The sequence below is a fragment of the Electrona antarctica genome (genome assembly GCF_951216825.1).
Source record: "Electrona antarctica genome assembly, chromosome: 5".
In the NCBI taxonomy this organism is placed as follows: domain Eukaryota; kingdom Metazoa; phylum Chordata; class Actinopteri; order Myctophiformes; family Myctophidae; genus Electrona; species Electrona antarctica.
The window spans coordinates 680,168-702,787 of NC_136810.1; the positions used below are offsets into that span (position 1 = coordinate 680,168).

General features: G+C 48.1%; 1 protein-coding gene across 1 annotated transcript in view; it reads right to left on the minus strand.

The window, feature by feature from the left end:
• Positions 1-104: 104 nt before the first annotated feature.
• Positions 105-22,620, minus strand: part of slc6a15 (solute carrier family 6 member 15) — a gene marked incomplete at both ends in the record, with an annotated part of 68,265 nt that continues 45,749 nt past the window's right edge. Inside the window, 5 exons of the mRNA XM_079501389.1 lie at positions 105-560; positions 7,630-7,792; positions 13,298-13,457; positions 17,806-17,998; positions 21,646-21,835. Of these exons, the coding sequence (XP_079357515.1) occupies positions 105-560; positions 7,630-7,792; positions 13,298-13,457; positions 17,806-17,998; positions 21,646-21,835 (1,162 nt within the window). The remainder of the gene's footprint in view (positions 561-7,629; positions 7,793-13,297; positions 13,458-17,805; positions 17,999-21,645; positions 21,836-22,620) is intronic.

A 22,620-nucleotide genomic window follows, 5' to 3' on the forward strand; every position in this document is an offset into this window, starting at 1 on the left:
CGACACATGGGGGGGGGGGGTCCAGTCAGGTTGCGACAGCTCGGCGGGGGCAGGCTTGGGGGAGGGGCTTCCCCCCCGGGAGGGGGGGGGCATCCGGTCATCCTTTACAAGTCTGACTCAGGCATGTCCGGCATGTCGGCCATCAGATAGCCGATGCCGTAGCGGCCGTTGGGCGCGGTGTCCACATCACTGCCCCCGCCCCCGCCACCCCCCCCCACGCCGCCGCCCCCCACGCCCCCCTGCTTGCGGTAGATGCTGCTGTTGATGCCTTGCATGCCGCCGCCGGGCATGGGCGAGGGCGCGGCGCTCCCGGGCGACTTTCCGTCGCCTTCCCCGATGAGGCTGGCGTCGTCCCCGTCGTCGTCGCCGGGCAGGTTGCTGTCCTTGATGATGCGAGCCTTCCTGTAGGCCACGGACGACAGGCCGCCGGCCGCGGCGTCGCCCAGGATGTTGAAGTGGCGAAGGCAGAACACCACGGGCACGGGAAGGATGGCCGTCACCACCAGGCTGATGCACACCACGTTGCCCCACAGCGGGTAGCTCTGGGTCTGCTCTATAGCCTGTTGGAGAGGGAGACAGCGTCAATATGATGCCCCACAGCGGGTAGCTCTGGGTCTGCTCTATAGCCTGTTGGAGAGGGAGACAGCGTCAACATGATGCCCCACAGCGGGTAGCTCTGGGTCTGCTCTATAGCCTGTTGGAGAGGGAGACAGGGTTAATATGATGCCCCACAGCGGGTAGCTCTGGGTCTGCTCTATAGCCTGTTGGAGAGGGAGACAGGGTTAATATGATGCCCCACAGCGGGTAGCTCTGGGTCTGCTCTATAGCCTGTTGGAGAGGGAGACAGGGTTAATATGATGCCCCACAGCGGGTAGCTCTGGGTCTGCTCTACAGCCTGGGGAGAGGGAGACAGGGTTAATATGATGCCCCACAGCGGGTAGCTCTGGGTCTGCTCTATAGCCTGGGGAGAGGGAGACAGGGTTAATATGATGCCCCACAGCGGGTAGCTCTGGGTCTGCTCTATAGCCTGTTGGAGACGGAGACAGCGTCAATATGATGCCCCACAGCGGGTAGCTCTGGGTCTGCTCTATAGCCTGTTGGAGAGGGAGACAGGGTTAATATGATGCCCCACAGCGGGTAGCTCTGGGTCTGCTCTATAGCCTGTTGGAGAGGGAGACAGTGTCAATATGATGCCCCACAGCGGGTAGCTCTGGGTCTGCTCCACAGCCTCTTGAGACGGAGACAGGGTTAATATGATGCCCCACAGCGGGTAGCTCTGGGTCTGCTCTATAGCCTGGGGAGACGGAGACAGGGTTAATATGATGCCCCACAGCGGGTAGCTCTGGGTCTGCTCTATAGCCTCTTGAGACGGAGACAGGGTTAATATGATGCCCCACAGCGGGTAGCTCTGGGTCTGCTCTATAGCCTGGGGAGAGGGAGACAGGGTTAATATGATGCCCCACAGCGGGTAGCTCTGGGTCTGCTCCACGGCCTCTTGAGACGGAGACAGGGTTAATATGATGCCCCACAGCGGGTAGCTCTGGGTCTGCTCTATAGCCTGTTGGAGAGGGAGACAGGGTTAATATGATGCCCCACAGCGGGTAGCTCTGGGTCTGCTCGACGGCCTCTTGAGACGGAGACAGGCATCGGGCATTGACCACTAAGGCTTTCCCACCTGGGGCCTGTTCCACGAAACTTGGATTAACTAATCCAGGATTTAGGCCAAAACCAGGCTTTTCAAATCCTGGTCTTTGCTGGGGAACATTCACCAAAAGCAGCTGATCTACAAGCTCACAAGCTGTCATGATGTTGTGCAGCCTTAAATTAGTCCTTTAATGCAGACCGATAAAAAATAAGGCAACATAAACCCATAATAATTGAATAAGTGTGGAAAACATCATTGGTTTGTGATCAGTTTGACTGCTTAATGAACAGTAAAGACATCAGGATTAGGTTCAACCTGGCTGTTAGCCTGGTCCGGAGCAGGCTAAATCCAAAGCATTAGTTTCTAATGTAGCATCACTTTCATGAAACCGAATCAAGCCTCAACATATCCAGGTTAACTGGTTAAATTAATCTGGCAAGATTAACCAGCTTTCATGAAACCGGTTAATCGCTGATCCAGGATATATTAAACCAGGATATCTGTTAAATCCCGGCTTAATCTCTAATCCAAGTTTCGTGGAACGGGCCCCAGAGCTCTGTCTTCTATAAACACAACACCAGATATCTGTCTAAACACCTGAACGTGTCCACAGCGCTCTGTCTTCTATAAACACAACACCAGATATCTGTCTAAACACCTAAACGTGTCCAGAGCTCTGTCTTCTATAAACACAACACCAGATATCTGTCTAAACACCTGAACGTGTCCACAGCGCTCTGTCTTCTATAAACACAACATATTTGCTACACAAATATAAAATAAAGTGTGAACCCATATATAAGTCATATTCATAGCAGGGCATAATAGTCGGGCAGCCAACAGGCTATGAATAGGCCTGATGAGGTCAGCACATTTTGGGCACATTTGGGCAAGCTGTGGCTATTATGTCCGTTTTTAGCCCAAGGAGTGTTTTTTGTGCAAAACGTGATGCTTGGAATGGATTCGGAATCATGAAAACCCCCTAGTTTGACACGTCACATTTGACATTTGCACATGAACAAATATAGTACTATTCAAATTGCCTTTTTTATTGAAGTTAAAACATTATAGGCTACCTTTTACATAAATTCCATCCATAAATATATTATGTCGTCAATACAATCCACTCAGTTGGAACTATACGACCCCTCCTCATCCTCACTGAGTTGGAACTATACGACCCCTCCTCGTCCTCACTGAGTTGGAACTATACGACCCCTCCTCATCCTCACTGAGTTGGAACTATACGACCCCTCCTCATCCTCACTGAGTTGGAACTATACGACCCCTCCTCATCCTCACTGAGTTGGAACTATACGACCCCTCCTCATCCTCACTGAGTTGGAACTATACGACCCCTCCTCATCCTCACTCAGTTGGAACTATACGACCCCTCCTCATCCTCACTGAGTTGGAACTATACGACCCCTCCTCATCCTCACTGAGTTGGAACTATACGACCCCTCCTCATCCTCACTGAGTTGGAACTATACGACCCCTATTCATCCTCACTGAGTTGGAACTATACGACCCCTCCTCATCCTCACTGAGTTGGAACTATACGACCCCTCCTCATCCTCACTGAGTTGGAACTATACGACCCCTCCTCATCCTCACTGAGTTGGAACTATACGACCCCTCCTCATCCTCACTGAGTTGGAACTATACGACCCCTCCTCATCCTCACTGAGTTGGAACTATACGACCCCTCCTCATCCTCACTGAGTTGGAACTATAGACGCCTTAACAGACGATGTCACACTGATAAGCACCAGCATGCACGCGCACAACGGCAGCAGAAGAACACTCATAAGATAAGATGGAAAGGTTCTAACTGCACTCACGTGTAAAAATGCCCCATCAAACTTTCAGATGCTGTTTTTCTCCCAGTGTGGAGGAAGAATGATTAGGATTTTTATTGTGATTTCTCGCCCTTGAAATATATAATCCTTGGTTTCTGTTGTGTTTGAACAATAATAGCAATTCAAAACAGTCCTCAAAACCACACCTCCAGTCGCTGTCATAAGAACGGGAGGTGCGCTGATGAGCAGAGCCTGTTTGTCCACGGCTGCACGCGCACCTGCAGCCCATCAAGTATAATTTATGCTTCGTCCCGCGATGGTGTCGCGCACGCAGACCTCTACGCTCACAACAGTCGCATCTGCGATGCGATGTGAGCTTGTATATCAGCTGTTCTCTATGCGCAACACTGTTGGGCTTTGAAGTATATATGTCTCCTAGGGTGCATCTCACTAGCCAACTCACAAGAGGAGGTTGAATGGACTGAAACCAGCGCTCCCCAAAACAACAGGTTTGGAGATCTGTTGGGAATTGATTACATGAAACAGTCACCCGTGCGCCCAGTCCCAATGTTTGTAAACAAATAATTGGTCTGTACGACCCCTCCTCATCCTCTTGGAGTGATTATCAAACTGAATGTCGGCGCAGCCAGACTAAACATCCTCCTCTTCTTCCAGGTTTAAAGAACAAGCCTCACACACTGTATTCTTCCCCCCCCCCCCCCCCCCCCCCTCGTCCTTTCAACCCTTTCCTTTTCTTCAGAGCTATTTCTGGGAACTACAGAGATACCCCCCCCCCCCCCCCCCCATGAGGTTCATATAAACCGCTTTGATATTATAGGAAATAGCCTGCCATACTGTATATTTTATTTTATTATTTGCTTCTGAACTTGTCACTATATCCTGACTGTAGGCCTAGATGCAGATATTTGAATGTGCAATAAATAGGAAAAAAATGACCATTGAGCAACTGCACTGTTTAATATTTCATGAGGCCTTGGTTTCAATACAGTACATTTCACTGGGTTCTAACTGACACAGAATGTTGACTTATTGATTATGATCGGTTTTGAAAAGTAGAAATATAGATAGGCCTCCTTCTTATAGCTGCCTCCTTCCAATAAAATATAGGCCTCCTTCTTATAGCTGCCTCCTTCCAATAAAATATAGGCCTCCTTCTTATAGCTGCCTCCTTCCAATACAATATAGGCCTCCTTCTTATAGCTGCCTCCTTCCAATAAAATATAGGCCTCCTTCTTATAGCTGCCTCCTTCCAATAAAATATAGGCCTCCTTCTTATAGCTGCCTCCTTCCAATAAAATATAGGCCTCCTTCTTATAGCTGCCTCCTTCCAATAAAATATAGGCCTCCTTCTTATAGCTGCCTCCTTCCAATAAAATATAGGCCTCCTTCTTATAGCTGCCTCCTTCCAATACAATATAGGCCTCCTTCTTATAGCTGCCTCCTTCCAATACAATATAGGCCTCCTTCTTATAGCTGCCTCCTTCCAATACAATATAGGCCTCCTTCTTATAGCTGCCTCCTTCCAATACAATATAGGCCTCCTTCTTATAGCTGCCTCCTTCCAATACAATATAGGCCTCCTTCTTATAGCTGCCTCCTTCCAATACAATATAGGCCTCCTTCTTATAGCTGCCTCCTTCCAATACAATATAGGCCTCCTTCTTATAGCTGCCTCCTTCCAATAAAAGCCTGGTATCAGAATCGGTTGAGACAAATAAAGCCCCGGATAATAAATGAGGATTTACAGTAAATGCCTCATTGTCCTTCATTGGAGCGACGTGTCTCCATCGAAGGCAAGGACTGTCTAAAGAGGACGAGAGCCGTTGAGACCAGGACGTTGTACATGCCCAAAGTTGTGCATGTACAACTTCCTGGTCTCAACTGCGTCTACCATGGAGCAACATGGCGTCGCCCGTATGGTCTTCGCGTCTCGTCCTCTTTAGACAGTCCTTGATCGAAGGCAGGAAGTCAAGCAGGAAGTGCTGAAGGCACACTGCGTCGCTGCCCAAGTGACGTCACTCATGTATCTTGCTGTCACTCAAGTGACTACTGGCCAATCACAGCGCGTCTTTTCCGGGACTGATGTTACTCATGCGTCCACTATGCTTCGCAAGGAATCTCGGGAAAATCAACACCATAAGACCTGAGGTCAGAGGTCAGAGCCCTGAGGTCAGAGCCCTGAGGTCAGAGCCCTGAGGTCAGAGCCCTGAGGTCAGCGCACCTCTGAGGTCAGAGCCCTGAGGTCAGAGCCCTGAGGTCAGAGCCCTGAGGTCAGCGCACCTCTGAGGTCAGAGCCCTGAGGTCAGAGCCCTGAGGTCAGAGCCCTGAGGTCAGAGCCCTGAGGTCAGCACCTCTGAGGTCAGAGCCCAGAGGTCAGAGCCCTGAGGTCAGAGCCCTGAGGTCAGAGCCCTGAGGTCAGAGCCCTGAGGTCAGCGCACCTCTGAGGTCAGAGCCCTGAAGTCAGCGCACCTCTGAGGTCAGAGCCCTGAGGTCAGAGCCCTGAGGTCAGAGCCCTGAGGTCAGAGCCCTGAGGTCAGCGCCCTGAGGTCAGAGCCCTGAGGTCAGCGCCCTGAGGTCAGAGCCCTGAGGTCAGAGCCCTGAGGTCAGCGCCCTGAGGTCAGAGCCCTGAGGTCAGAGCCCTGAGGTCAGAGCCCTGAGGTCAGCGCACCTCTGAGGTCAGAGCCCTGAGGTCAGAGCCCTGAGGTCAGAGCCCTGAGGTCAGAGCCCTGAGGTCAGAGCCCTGAGGTCAGCGCCCTGAGGTCAGCGCCCTGAGGTCAGAGCCCTGAGGTCAGAGCCCTGAGGTCAGAGCCCTGAGGTCAGCGCACCTCTGAGGTCAGAGCCCTGAGGTCAGAGCCCTGAGGTCAGAGCCCTGAGGTCAGAGCCCTGAGGTCAGAGCCCTGAGGTCAGAGCCCTGAGGTCAGCGCACCTCTGAGGTCAGAGCCCTGAGGTCAGCGCCCTGAGGTCAGAGCCCTGAGGTCAGAGCCCTGAGGTCAGAGCCCTGAGGTCAGAGCCCTGAGGTCAGCGCACCTCTGAGGTCAGAGCCCTGAGGTCAGAGCCCTGAGGTCAGAGCCCTGAGGTCAGCGCACCTCTCACTATTGACCCCCAAAACAGCCCTACTTAAAACCAGAGGAGACCGTGCTTTTACTGTGGCTGCCCCAATTATTTGTTTACAAACATTGGAACTGGGCGCACGGGTGATGTTTCATGTAATCAATTCCCAACAGATCTCCAAACCTGTTGTTTTGGGGAGCGCTGGTTTCAGTCCATTCAACCTCCTCTTGTGTGTTGGCTAGTGAGATGCACCCTAGGAGACATTTATACTTCAAAGCGCAACAGTGTTGCGCACAGAGAACAGCTGATATACAAGCTCACATCGCATCGCAGATGCGACTGTTGTGAGCGTAGAGGTCTGCGTGCGCGACACCATCGCGGGACGAAACAGCAATTATACTTGATGGACTGCAGGTGCGCGTGCAGCCGTGCACAAACAGGCTCTGCTGCCGTGTTCATGAGCGCACCTCCCGTTCTTATGACAGCGACTGGAGGTGTGGTTTGAATTACTATTATTGTTCACACACAACAGAAACCAATGGATTATATATTTCAAGAGTGAGAGAATACAATAAAAATCCACACTGGGAGAAAAACAGCATCTGAAAGTTTGATGGGGCATGTTTTACACGTGAGTGCAGTTAGAACCTTTCCATTGCATCTTATGAGAGGTGGTGTTCTTCTGCTGCCTTTATTATCAGTGTGACGTCGTCTGATAAGGCGTCTATAGCCTTCCTCTTCACATCAGATCCGCCCAGTCCATTGAGACTTTTAAGTCTCTGGTTAAAACCCATTTTTTCGACCTAGCTTTTAATCACAACCCAGTTTAATTTCCAACCTTTCATTGTGAGCACCTCTTACCTTAGTGTCTATTATATTCATATGTACCCGCTTGACATTGATGTATTGCTTTTATTTGATTGTATTGATGTTGCTACATGTTTGACTTGTACAGCACTTTGGTTGATGACAGTCGTTCTTAAATGTGCTTTATAAATAAAGTTTGATTTAATTTGATTTGATTTGATTTGAATGTTGACACGCGCCCCAGAGGCCGGAAGAGGCGTCTACCTTTGTATGTCTACGGCAGAAACAGTGACGTATTCTCACCAGTTCCTCTATCCAGGCGCTGTAGCTGGGCGGGGTCATGGCCAGCTGGATCAGGCTGGATCCCAGCAGCACCAGCAGCAGAACCGGAGTGATGTACTTCCACATGTAGTAGTAGAACCTGTACGGGGTGAAGCCCAGCATGTCCTTCAGGTCCTCAAAGAACCTGCAGGGGGAGACAGAGAGAATCATTTATTTATGTCCACATGAGAGATACAATACAAGGACACAGATATTTACAAGGTGCTGTACGGAACGCAGTCAGAGATACAATACAAGGACACAGATATTTACAAGGTGCTGCACAGAACACAGTCAGAGATACAATACAAGGACACAGATATTTACAAGGTGCTGCACGGAACGCAGTCAGAGATACAATACAAGGACACAGATATTTACAAGGTGCTGCACAGAACGCAGTCAGAGATACAATACAAGGACACAGATATTTACAAGGTGCTGCACGGAACGCAGTCAGAGATACAATACAAGGACACAGATATTTACAAGGTGCTGCACAGAACACAGTCAGCAAATCCAGGACAAAATGGACAAATACCCACACAGCCTTCAGGGGTACAAGTAACATATGTTACTTGTAGATGTTTCAAGAACATGTCCTATTCATTAGAAGAAAAACAACCAAAAAGGTGTAATTATTTGTTTGGCCCAATTTGTGGGGGTCCTTGACATGATAATAGGGGGGGGGGGGGGTCCTTGACATGATAATAGGGGGGGGGGGGGGGGGGGGGTTCTTGACATGATAATAGGGGGGGGGGGGGGGGTTCTTGACATGATAATACAGCAACACACATTTTCAGAAAACTGTTATAGGATTTAGAAGAGGTTTGTAGAATCGGCCACTTGAATTAAAACTAGTGTTGACTAATCATTACAAGCAGCTCTTATTTTGAAGAGGAAGAGGAAGCCCGTTTCGGTTGTAGCCAACTGCTGTGACAGTTGTGATGTCGGCTGTAAACAGGAAGTAGTGAAGTGGTGTGGTGGATTATTTTTAGCCCAGAGTTCATATATTTACCATAATGAAAACCTGATTTAAATAATATGTACACACTCTGGAATGATGTTAAACATGGTGGAACCTCTACAGCAGGCATTAGGTGAGTAGTTAATTCATTATGTTAATTAGGTGAGTAAAGTTAATTCATTGTAGTTAGTCTAAAAATCATCATCATCAAAAACAGGTATAGGCTACAGCAGTGGTTCCCAAAGTGGGGTCCGGGGACCCCCAGGGGTCCTTGAGGGAGTTCCAGGGGGTCCCCAGCTAAATGATAGTTTGGAACCAAATGGACCCTTATGGGTCTGTTACTCTGAGAGTGTACAAATGGAACCAAATGGACCCTTATGGGTCTGTAACTCTGAGAGTGTACAAATGGAACCAAATGGACCCTTATGGGTCTGTAACTCTGAGAGTGTACAAATGGAACCAAATGGACCCTTATGGGTCTGTAACTCTGAGAGTGTACAAATGGAACCAAATGGACCCTTATGGGTCTGTAACTCTGAGAGTGTACAAGTGGAACCAAATGGACCCTTATGGGTCTGTAACTCTGAGAGTGTACAAATGGAACCAAATGGACCCTCCATTTGGTTCCATTTGTACACTCTCAGTGTTAAATTTACATTGATTTTACAATATAAATTGGGGGTCCCAGAGATAGAAATGCCATTAAATGGGGGGTCCGTAGACTAATGCAGGTCAAACTGGGGGGTCCTAGAAATTAAACGGGCTGAGAATCTCTGCTAGAGCCGTGAAAATCTTCTCTTATGGGGATGTCTCTGGCATATCTCTTCAAATGGGGGTCCGCGGGGCTAATTAGTGTAAATTTGGGGGTCCTTGACATGAAACAGTTTGTGAACCAGTGGGCTATACTGTACAATATACTGTACAACATACTGTTACTGTCTGGAAGGATGTACAGTAGGCTACATGGGAGCGTTTGGCCGCCGTGCCATTTCTTATAAACTAAACCTTTTTAGTTCATTGAAGTAGTGGCTCCACCTAGTGGCTCCACCGTGCACTGTAGGCTGAGAGAGAACGGGCATACGACACGCAGCTGAGGAGATATGTTTGTTTTAAAGTGATGTTACGTCGAGCGTCTGTCACAGTCACACACTGTGCTTGTCTAGGAGGTGTCGTATTTCTATGCTGTGTTCTAGTTGTTTTGGATCTATGTTCTTGTCTTCCCCAGGTGTTTCTCATGTGTAATCAGCTCTCATCAGTGTTGTCAATTTAGCGGATTTGTCGCCATATTTAGCTTCTTTCCAGACCCCCCCTAGCGACTGAATTAGTGAAAAGCTTCTGGCGAGAAATCTAGCTACTTTTTCTGGGGAATTGGGGACAAATCGTGTTGACAGACGCCAGAGATAAAACCCTCCTTTTTCTTCATTTTCCCTCTCAGCCTCAAATCCACGGGTGGCTCCACTGCCTGCGTTGTGTTGCGTTGCGTTAAAATTGCCCCGTTTTTTTCACAGAGCAAGGAAATGGTGTTCTGGGATGGCTCCATATTTTCGTTGCTAGGCTTCTAGCGACTTTTCGAGGAGCCACTAGCTATTTCCGTTACTGGAGAGTTGGCAACACTGGCTCTCATGCTGTTCATTAGTCTTGTTCCAGTCAGTCCAGTTCATCATATTAGTTTGAATTATCTGTTTCAGTTCCACCTATATTAAGGGAACCCCTTTTGGTGTTTTAAGCATTATGTTAGCTATTGAAAAATAGCAGATCTACAAGGTCGAGCTTGTAGATCTGCTATTTTAGAAAAATCGTGGAAATGAGCGAACGTTTTGAACTCAAATCTTTGCTTCTGGGGGGGGGGGGTCCCTGGAACCACATATTTTCAGATGGGGGTCGGCGGCCAATTACAGATAATTCTGGGGCTCCTTGACATGAAATTGTTTTGAGAATCACTGACGTGGAGACATGAGGTTATTCTGAATCCCCTACAGAAACATGAGGTTATTCTGAATCCCCTACAGAAACATGAGGTTATTCTGAATCCCCTACAGAAACATGAGGTTATTCTGAATCCCCTACAGAAACATGAGGTTATTCTGAATCCCCTACAGAAACATGAGGTTATTCTGAATCCCCTACAGAAACATGAGGTTATTCTGAATCCCCTACAGAAACATGAGGTTATTCTGAATCCCCTACAGAAACATGAGGTTATTCTGAATCCCCTACAGAAACATGAGGTTATTCTGAATCCCCTACAGAAACATGAGGTTATTCTGAATCCCCTACAGAAACATGAGGTTATTCTGAATACCCTACAGAAACATGAGGTTATTCTGAATCCCCTACAGAAACATGAGGTTATTCTGAATCCCTGACAGAAACATGAGGTTATTCTGAATCCCCTACAGAAACATGAGGTTATTCTGAATCCCCTACAGAAACATGAGGTTATTCTGAATCCCCTACAGAAACATGAGGTTATTCTGAATCCCCTACAGAAACATGAGGTTATTCTGAATCCCCTACAGAAACATGAGGTTATTCTGAATCCCCTACAGAAACATGAGGTTATTCTGAATCCCCTACAGAAACATGAGGTTATTCTGAATCCCCTACAGAAACATGAGGTTATTCTGAATCCCCTACAGAAACATGAGGTTATTCTGAATCCCCTACAGAAACATGAGGTTATTCTGAATCCCCTACAGAAACATGAGGTTATTCTGAATCCCCTACAGAAACATGAGGTTATTCTGAATCCCCTACAGAAACATGAGGTTATTCTGAATCCCCTACAGAAACATGAGGTTATTCTGAATCCCCTACAGAAACATGAGGTTATTCTGAATCCCCTACAGAAACATGAGGTTATTCTGAATCCCCTACAGAAACATGAGGTTATTCTGAATCCCCTACAGAAACATGAGGTTATTCTGAATCCCCTACAGAAACATGAGGTTATTCTGAATCCCCTACAGAAACATGAGGTTATTCTGAATCCCTGACAGAAACATGAGGTTATTCTGAAAACTGTTATGATTTAAAAGACATTTGTAGAATTTGTTCTCAGGTCTAAATGGGTTAAAAACACCCAACCATGGGTGTGGTCACCTGATCACCTGACCTGATCACCTGACCTGATCACCTGATCACCACCTGCCTGGCTGTCCTGCTTCTGGGTCCTCACCTCACCAGAACGTGACAGTGTCGCATCCGATGATGGACTAACACTAAAACATTCCAGGTGACTAAAACTAAATTAATACTATTCAAGAGACTATGACTAAAACAAAAATCAAAATTTGCTGCCAAGAACAACACTGACACATACTTATCGGTCCCGTAGACCCAGTGGACATACTTATCGGTCCCTAGACCCAGTGAGACACAGTGGACATACTTATCGGTCCCTAGACCCAGTGAGACACAGTGGACATACTTATCGGTCCCTAGACCCAGTGAGACACAGTGGACATACTTATCGGTCCCGTAGACCCAGTGAGACCCAGTGGACATACTTATCGGTCCCTAGACCCAGTGAGACCCAGTGGACATACTTATCGGTCCCTAGACCCAGTGAGACCCAGTGGACATACTTATCGGTCCCTAGACCCAGTGAGACACAGTGGACATACTTATCGGTCCCTAGACCCAGTGAGACACAGTGGACATACTTATCGGTCCCTAGACCCAGTGAGACCCAGTGGACATACTTATCGGTCCCTAGACCCAGTGAGACCCAGTGGACATACTTATCGGTCCCTAGACCCAGTGAGACACAGTGGACATACTTATCGGTCCCTAGACCCAGTGAGACCCAGTGGACATACTTATCGGTCCCTAGACCCAGTGAGACCCAGTGGACATACTTATCGGTCCCTAGACCCAGTGAGACCCAGTGGACATACTTATCGGTCCCTAGACCCAGTGAGACCCAGTGGACATACTTATCGGTCCCTAGACCCAGTGAGACCCAGTGGACATACTTATCGGTCCCTAGACCCAGTGAGACCCAGTGGACATACTTATCGGTCCCTAGACCCAGTGAGACCCAGTGGACATACTTATCGGTCCCTAGACCCAGTGAGACACAGTGGACATACTTATCGGTCCCTAGACCCAGTGAGACACAGTGGACATACTTATCGGTCCCTAGACCCAGTGAGACCCAGTGGACATACTTATCGGTCCCTAGACCCAGTGAGACACAGTGGACATACTTATCGGTCCCGTAGACCCAGTGAGACCCAGTGGACATACTTATCGGTCCCTAGACCCAGTGAGACACAGTGGACATACTTATCGGTCCCGTAGACCCAGTGAGACACAGTGGACATACTTATCGGTCCCTAGACCCAGTGAGACCCAGTGGACATACTTATCGGTCCCTAGACCCAGTGAGACCCAGTGGACATACTTATCGGTCCCTAGACCCAGTGAGACACAGTGGACATACTTATCGGTCCCTAGACCCAGTGAGACCCAGTGGACATACTTATCGGTCCCGTAGACCCAGTGAGACACAGTGGACATACTTATCGGTCCCTAGACCCAGTGAGACACAGTGGACATACTTATCGGTCCCTAGACCCAGTGAGACCCAGTGGACATACTTATCGGTCCCTAGACCCAGTGAGACCCAGTGGACATACTTATCGGTCCCGTAGACCCAGTGAGACCCAGTGGACATACTTATCGGTCCCGTAGACCCAGGCGACCGCCACGTTCTCCAGGAGGACCACGATGAGCAGAGGCAGCGTGGCAGAGTAGTCGTCGAACATGGCCACGAAGTAGTTCCCTGAGCGCTGCACGAACAGCAGGCCGATGAAGAACGCCAGCAGGCAGCATCCCACTGTAGGAGAGAGGGAGGGATGGTTACCTCTATAGGGTCTTACTGTGCACACACACACACACACACACACACACACACACACACACACACACACACACACACACACACACACCGCAGGGGGAGAGGGAGGGATGGTTACCTCTATAGGGTCTTACTGTGCACACACACACACACACACACACACACACACACACACACACACACACACACTGCAGGAGAGAGGGAGGGATGGTTACCTCTATAGGGTCTTACTGTGCACACACACACACACACACACACACACACACACACACACACACACTGCAGGGGAGAGGGAGGGATGGTTACCTCTATAGGGTCTTACTGTGTACACACACACACACACACACACACACACACACACACACACACACACACACACACACACACACACACACACACTGCAGGGGAGAGGGAGGGATGGTTACCTCTATAGGGTCTTACTGTGTACACACACACACACACACACACACACACACACACACACACACACACACTGTGGCCCTAACACAATGCAGGGGAGAGAGGAAGGGCTGGTTAAAGATGGAGTGCCACAATTTTTGTATTTTTCCAGTTTTTCATGTGTCTATGAGGTGACAGTACTTCACTAGACACCCTGGAGTAATTTTTATGTGCAATGGTGTATTAACTTTGTATTTAGGGTTTCTTCATGGAGGCTGAACCCTTGACAGTCAAACGGGCCAATGAAATAAACAGTAATTTATTGACATCACATTATCAGCCCCTCCCCTAACCCCTCCCCCTTTATCATACAACTACAGCTGTGGGTGCAGCTTCAGTTCAGGTGGATCACCACCCATCACCACCCACCAGGCAAACCAGGCATACTTAATGAACTGGTGGGCGTGTCCACATAAAAGCATGATTTTAACAAATACTGTACACTTTTTTGAAAAAATTATACCTCCTTATAACAATAAGACCTGATGATCATGTTTTAGGGTGGAAAAAAAACACAGCACTCTATCTTTAAACTGCATTTTCAAGGTTAATGCCGGCATTAACTCTTTGAGAGTTTCAAGGATTTCTATACAGTTTGTAGACTTCTCTATGGAAAAATGGCGTTTTTGAATGATTTATTGAAAATTCTCTGTTGTGAATGTGTGACAACGAAAGACCTTCAGAGAAAGCTTGACTTGTCTGCTTCCAGGAAAAAAATGAACTGAGTTGATAAAATGTTTAGTTTTTGTGTTGGAAGCCATTTAAAAGAGCCTGCATTTACACTGGGTAGTGTTTCTAGGACAACAAAAAAAGTTATGCCCGGTTGAAGTTTTATTTTCTAAATAACTTTTTTTCTGCTGGGCGTACATAGCCATGCAATATCTCATTTTAAAGGGTGAGTTGTCTAGTTCAATTAAAATAAAATAAAAAGTTTCTCACATGTACCACTGTAGATATTTTGCCATCTATAAATAGCATGGTCAGTCATGATCAATCTGACCTATCCAGCTAAAAGTCCCCCTAGCTCTGAAATGGAACATCATATAAACTCAATTCTTTTTTGGGGTAAAATTAGACATTCTAACGCACATTTTGATATATACCATGTTTACATAGTCTTACCAGTACCGTGTCTATTCATGCATGTATCTCAAAAACCTGTTGTGAAAAAACAGTTTGGATAAAAAACACATCCAAGGACATTGTTTTGATATGACTTTGTGCCCATGATATGTATCAAAATATAGACTTGAATGTATACTGTATTATAACAAAAAAATTGGGTTCTTACCATCTACCGTTACAGAGTAAATCACAGTTGAAACTCGCTTAGTCAAACCATAAACCTCAGAATAGTGAACAAAATAGCCATGACAGGTCTAACTCATTGTAAAAGCTTGTCTTTTATTTTTTATGACTACTAACATAATACAATTATAATAAATAATACAGAAAATAAATAGGCCTACATACAAAACAGTTGTCCCCAAACTCCCCAGTGTCCCCAAACCACTGCATTCCAGTTGTTCTTGACGGTGTGTGTGTGTGTGTAGGCTAAATTTAAAAAAAACAACTGAAATGAATGAATGCATCCGGTTCAGTGTCGGAGAACTCCATCGCAGTCTTGACTCTTCGTCTTCATCATCCTCCTCCTCCTCCTCCTCATCTGATGCCAGTTCTAAATATATAAAAATAAACATTTAGCTGTAGTCAGCCCGGCCAATAGCCAGTTGGGGGGGGGGACGTAGGCTATCTGACATCATCGTCATCATCATCATCACACGGAGACACACTAAACAATGTACAGTCATGACTGTATACAATATACAATGAATGCAATTATCATGCAAGCTCAGACGTCAATGAAACGTCATACAGATCTTATATAATACGCTACTGTTAGCTTCACTCCCCGTCCCCCCTCCGATCCTTGTAGCAAGGATCGAAGTAGCCCCATATGTGCCCTCTCCCTACGCTCATTCTGTAGCTCCGAGATGAGCTACAGAATGAGCGTAGGGAGAGGGCACATATGGGGCTAGGATCGAAGCAACCACGCGTTGCTTCAGTAAACGATGCATGTTTGTTCTCCGTCTTTGTAGACAGTAAATAAAAGGAGCGAACATTACTCTAAAGATCAGATCGCCTATAAGGCACGCTACAATAGAAAATACTTGTACTGCCATGCGTGCATGCCTGCTACGATACATTTGTACTGCACCGACCAACCGATCGACACCACCCTCCAGCCATTAGCCAGCACCAATGCACCGACCGACACCAACCCCCCCATTAGCCAGCACCTTTGGTGCTGGCTAATGGCTGGGGGCCATCGTGGTGAGTCATTCTGGCGTCATGATCTGACTAGTAGTAGTAATTATCCAAGCATCTATTTGTAGCGATCATCTTATGATTTCTGATCACTATAGAAGGGCATTTTCTACAATAAGATTACCTCAAAACATTCCGGGTTGATCGTCTTCTTCAATGGTTTCCCGGTATAGCTCATCGGACGACGATGGGGAGACAATGAAAAAAGGAGGGAGGGAGCAGCGAGTCTCGCTGTAAGCACTGGACCAGGGCTACTCCGCCTGGAGAAGGCGACTGGGACGCGTATGGATCAATACTACTACCACAAAACTCGCTCAAATAAATAGTACTGCTTTCAACTTTTTCTGCTAGAAAATCGCTCGGGCGAGACGGCAAAACAGGCAAAACAATGAAAACTATGAAGACTCCCTCTGCCCCCACTGTTTACAGGGGGTGGGACCAGCTTCCAATGGCAACACGTACACGTGTGTCACGTGACACGGGTTTTCTGGGTAATGTAGTTGGAATATAAGCTCAGGAATTTAAACAGCGCTTCGGAGCATATTAATATGTTTAGATTAATCAAAAAAGAGAAAGACGCCAATTGGCGTCATTGCTCATTTACGGAATTCTGATGAAGACGCCAATTGGCGTCTTTGCTCTTCTAAGGGTTAAACAAGCGTCTTCCAGGCTAGACAGCCTTTAAAGTGACCTTTGAACAGCCACTGCACCGACCGCTGAGTTGGTTAAAGTGACCTTTGAACAGCCACTGCACCGACCGCTGAGTTGGTTAAAGTGACCTTTGAACAGCCACTGCACCGACTGCTGAGTTGGTTAAAGTGACCTTTGAACAGCCACTGCACCGACCGCTGAGTTGGTTAAAGTTACCTTTGAACAGCCACTGCACCGACCGCTGAGTTGGTTAAAGTTACCTTTGAACAGCCACTGCACCGACCGCTGAGTTGGTTAAAGTTACCTTTGAACAGCCACTGCACCGACCGCTGAGTTGGTTAAAGTTACCTTTGAACAGCCACTGCACCGACCGCTGAGTTGGTTAAAGTTACCTTTGAACAGTCACTGCACCGACCGCTGAGTTGGTTAAAGTTACCTTTGAACAGCCACTGCACCGACCGCTGAGTTGGTTAAAGTTACCTTTGAACAGCCACTGCACCGACCGCTGAGTTGGTTAAAGTTACCTTTGAACAGCCACTGCACCGACCGCTGAGTTGGTTAAAGTTACCTTTGAACAGCCACTGCACCGACCGCTGAGTTGGTTAAAGTTACCTTTGAACAGCCACTGCACCGACCGCTGAGTTGCTTGTTATGAAAATCCACTTTAAAACGGCGCAACGGACATTTTTGCGATGACGTCATCAAAACGCGTCTCATATCCCATTCTGTCCGGTGGATTGCCCGTATGACTTAAAACTGATTTAATGGATTAAATAACCCCGGGCGTTCGGAGTGTTATTCCCAGTCCCTCTCATGCCACTCGGGCCTAAGCATTCAGATTAATCCCAGTCCCTCTCATGCCACTCGGGCCTAAAACATTCAAACCAACCTGTGAGGAACTCCTTGCGGACTTTGAAGGTGTCCACCAGGGGGGTGAGGATGCCCTCGATGGTGCCGAACATGCTGCCCAGGCCCAGGTTGACCAGCATGAGGAAGAACATGACCGACCAGAACGGGGAGGCCGGGAAATGGGTCATGGCCTCCGTGAAGGCGATGAACGCCAGGCCCGTTCCCTGGACCGCCTGCAGGGGGAGACACAGAACACAATGAACACCAGGCCTGTTCCCTGGACCGCCTGCAGGGGGAGACACAGAACACAATGAACACCAGGCCTGTTCCCTGGACCGCCTGCAGGGGGAGACACAGAACACAATGAACACCAGGCCTGTTCCCTGGACCGCCTGCAGGGGGAGACACAGAACACAATGAACACCAGGCCTGTTCCCTGGACCGCCTGCAGGGGGAGACACAGAACACAATGAACGCCAGGCCTGTTCCCTGGACCGCCTGCAGGGGGAGACACAGCATGATAAATAATAGACATACTCGTGGATTAACCCATTTTGGTCGGGAACCCTTTTTGGTGTTTTAAGCATTATGTTATACTTTAGCTATTGAAAAATAGCAGATCTACAAGCTTGTAGCGCGGCACTCGGTGCCGCGCTACAAGCTTGTAGATCTGCTATTTTTGAAAAATCGTGGAAATGTAGGGCAAATCTTTGAATATATATTCTTTCAGAGCGAACATTTTTAACTCAAATCTTTGCTTCTGATGGGTCCCTGGAACAACATATTTTCAGATGGGGGTCGGCGGCCAATTACATATATTTTTGGGAGTCCTTGACATGAAAAAGGTTGAGAACCACTGACATAGAAACATGGGGTTTTTCAGAAAACTGTCAAGATTTAGAAGACATTTGTAAAATCAGTTGCCACCACGGATTTATTTTCATTTGGACTTCATAGAAGCTTCAGCGAGTCATCTGTGAAAGCATGCTGCGCACCGACAAGAGCAGATCTACAAGCTCACAACACATCGCAGTGCGACGTGTTGTGAGCTTGTAGATTGGCTATTTTCGATTACGGTAGTCATTAGTTATTTTAAGATGAAAGAGTATTTGAAGTAGTGGTGGGCATAGATTCATGTTTTTAATCGCGATTAATCGCACTGCAATCCTGGAGTTAATCGCGATTAATCGCACTGCAATCCTGGAGTTAATCGCGATTAATCGCACTGCAATCCTGGAGTTAATCGAGATTAATCGCACTGCAATCCTGGAGTTAATCGAGATTAATCGCACTGCAATCCTGGAGTTAATCGAGATTAATCGCACTGCAATCCTGGAGTTAATCGAGATTAATCGCACTGCAATCCTGGAGTTAATCGAGATTAATCGCACTGCAATCCTGGAGTTAATCGAGATTAATCGCACTGCAATCCTGGAGTTAATCGAGATTAATCGCACTGCAATCCTGGAGTTAATCGAGATTAATCGCGATTAAAATGCCTCATTTGAAGTCTGCCAAAGTCATTCAAAATATGTGTGCGCTACAATGACCAGAAGTAAGTCCTTGAGAATGCGTTTCTCAGGCCAGGTGGCCCATCAGACCAGGTGCCCTAATTATGGATATTAACAATACAACTAGCCTATTAATACCTTATATTTCTTATTGTGAGTTTGTGGAACAGTGTTGCCAAGTCTAGTCATTATAAGCTACTTTGGACTTGTTTATCTGTAAAGTTTCTTTAAAATATTGGTGGTCTCTGAGATGAAAAGGTTTGAGAACCACTGCTCTAAAACAACATTGGACAATGATGTTTGACAGTCAGCACTATATTTGCTAATTTTAAACTTATTTTCTGACTTTTTAACATTTTCATTGACCTGGTTGCTTGTTTCTCTCTCACGAAATGTGGCAACCGTCAAAAGCTAGTCCGGACCTAGAGTTTGTTTTGTTTGTTATGAATGGATGATGGCAACTGATGCTACCGCACAGACCACACAGACTACCGCGGAGGCGCGGACCCCCACGCAGACCATCGCGGACCCCCACGCAGACTATCGCGGACCCCCGCGCCGACCTCCGCGGGGGTCCGCGCCGACCTCCGCGGGGGTCCGCGCCGACCTCTGCGGGGGTCCGCGCCGACCTCTGCGGGAGTCTGTGTGGGGGTCCGCGGATAAAGGGGGTCCCCGCGGAGGTCAGCACGGGGTAGTCTAGTCCATTTGTACAGATTTGTACAGTTTATTTTTAGAAAGGGGTCCTTTGGTTCCATTTGAAGTAGGCTAAGGCTACACTCGCAGTTACAGAGACCCAGCTCCCAGACCCAACTTTGAGAATAGATTAACGGCGATATTCTTTTTATCGCGCGATAAGAGTCTCGCGTTAACGCAGCACGTTAACGCCGATAACGGCCCAGCATTAATTTGAAGTGATCAAAACTAGCACTAGAATCCAAGTATAGAATCATCTTCCAGGAACATGAAAGGTCTCAGTTAAAATGTCGTGGTTTCTTCAGCTGGTCTGGCCTAAAATATCATCATTACATTTTCAGTCTTGAGATTTTATTGTTGCTTTATTCCATGCATACCGCGCCTTTCATCCAACGCACGCACGCACGCACGCACGCACACACACACGCACACACGCACGCACGCACGCACGCACGCACGCACGCACAGGTTATATGTGTGGCATAAATCACAACTTCTCGTCCCATCATTGCGTGCTGTACTGTAGGCCAGTGGTTTCCCAAAGTAGGGAGTTCCAGGGGGTCCGGGGACCCCCAGGGGTCCCTGAGGGAGTTCCAGGGGGTCCCCAGCTACATGATAGTTCTGAGAGTGTACAAATGGGTCCGTTTGGTTCATTTTACAATATGGGGGTCCCAGAGATAGAAATGCCATTAAATGGGGGTCCTTAGACTAATGCATGTCAAACTGGGGGGTCCTTGAAATTAAACGGGTTGAGAATCACTGCTAGAGCCGTAAAAATCTTCTCTTATGGGGGTCCCTGGAATATCTTTTCAAATGGGGGTCTGCAGACCAAGGACCACGTTCCACTGGGAGGAGACTCCGGGGTAGACCAAGGATCACGTCCCACTGGGAGGAGACCCCGGGGCAGACCAAGGACCACGTCCCACTGGGAGGAGACCCCGGGGCAGACCAAGGACCACGTCCCACTGGGAGGAGACCCCGGGGCAGACCAAGGACCACGTCCCACTGGGAGGAGACCCCGGGGCAGACCAAGGACCACGTCCCACTGGGAGGAGACCCCGGGGCAGACCAAGGATCACGTCCCACTGGGAGGAGACCCCGGGGCAGACCAAGGATCACGTTCCACTGGGAGGAGACTCCGGGGTAGACCAAGGATCACGTCCCACTGGGAGGAGACCCCGGGGCAGACCAAGGATCACGTCCCACTGGGAGGAGACCCCAGGGCAGACCAAGGACCACGTTCCACTGGGAGGAGACCCCGGGGCAGACCAAGGATCACGTCCCACTGGGAGGAGACCCCAGGGCAGACCAAGGACCACGTTCCACTGGGAGGAGACCCCGGGGCAGACCAAGGATCACGTCCCACTGGGAGGAGACCCCGGGGCAGACCAAGGATCACGTCCCACTGGGAGGAGACCCCAGGGCAGACCAAGGACCACGTTCCACTGGGAGGAGACCCCGGGGCAGACCAAGGATCACGTCCCACTGGGAGCGGACCAAAGGCGCAGTTGGAGGAAACACATGGACTCACTGGCCTTGGAACACCTCAGGAAACCCCAGGAGGAAGTCACTAATGTTGCTCTGGAGAGGGAAGTCTGGAGCTCTCTGGTGGAGCTGTTGCCCCCGCGACCCGACTACGGATAAGCGGTTGAAGATGGATGGATGCGGTACTGTACCTTGTTGAGTTCCTCTTCGATGGTGCAGTCGTCCAGGCCCAGTCGAGGGTAGTCGCTCTCCGTCACTCCTCTGATGATGTCGGTCATCTGCTGGTAGTCCTCAGCGCTGACGGCGGTGAAGTTGATGTGGTGAGGGATCAGGCTGGGGCTGATCTCACTCCCCAGTAAGGCCACAATCTTCTTAGTGTTCCTGGAAGAAAATAATGGTCAAAAACGGATGTTCAGTTTTATGCTGTTTAAAAAGGACCTCTTTAGGCCCGGGGCGGCTGGCGTAGCCGTCTGGGCACCTTGGCTGGTAATCCAGTCTGGCAGTGTGCCGCGGGTTCGACTCCCGATCCCGACGGCCCACACTGCGTGTCAACCCCCCCCCCCCCCCCATCTCGCTCCTCCCATTCTCTGTCAGTCTACTGTATACCTATCTCTCTATAAAAAATAAATGAAATAAAGGCGAAAGCCTCAAAAAAAAATATATATAAAAAAAGGACAACTTTAGTTTTTTTTCAACCAAAGTTCATGTTTTAGTCGGTTGTTATTAGAGAAAGTAAAATGAGTGTTAATCGTTTTTCATTTGTTGCTTTCTATCGTTTTAGCGATTTTAGCTGTTGTTGACACTTGACAGGGCGGGGTCGGGGGCATTCGAAACAAAGCATCCACAAAAACATATGGTTTATTTTTGTATTATTTACTATAGTCCTACTAGACGCCACGAAATTATATCTGGCCACAAAAGATCACGGGATCTATTGAATGTGACAAAACTGACATATTGAGCCTACAGGACGACACACAGTATGGCATCCTATAGAACCTCTACCTTCACATTCAGTAGATCCTGTGATGTTTTGTGGCCAGATGTAATTTCCTGGGGTCTAGTAGGACTAGCCTATAGTAAATATTAATAAAGAAATCACCGTAAAAGTGTGTAAAAAAAAAGGACGTATTTAGCCCCATGTTGGAGTTCCCCCGCCAGCCTGT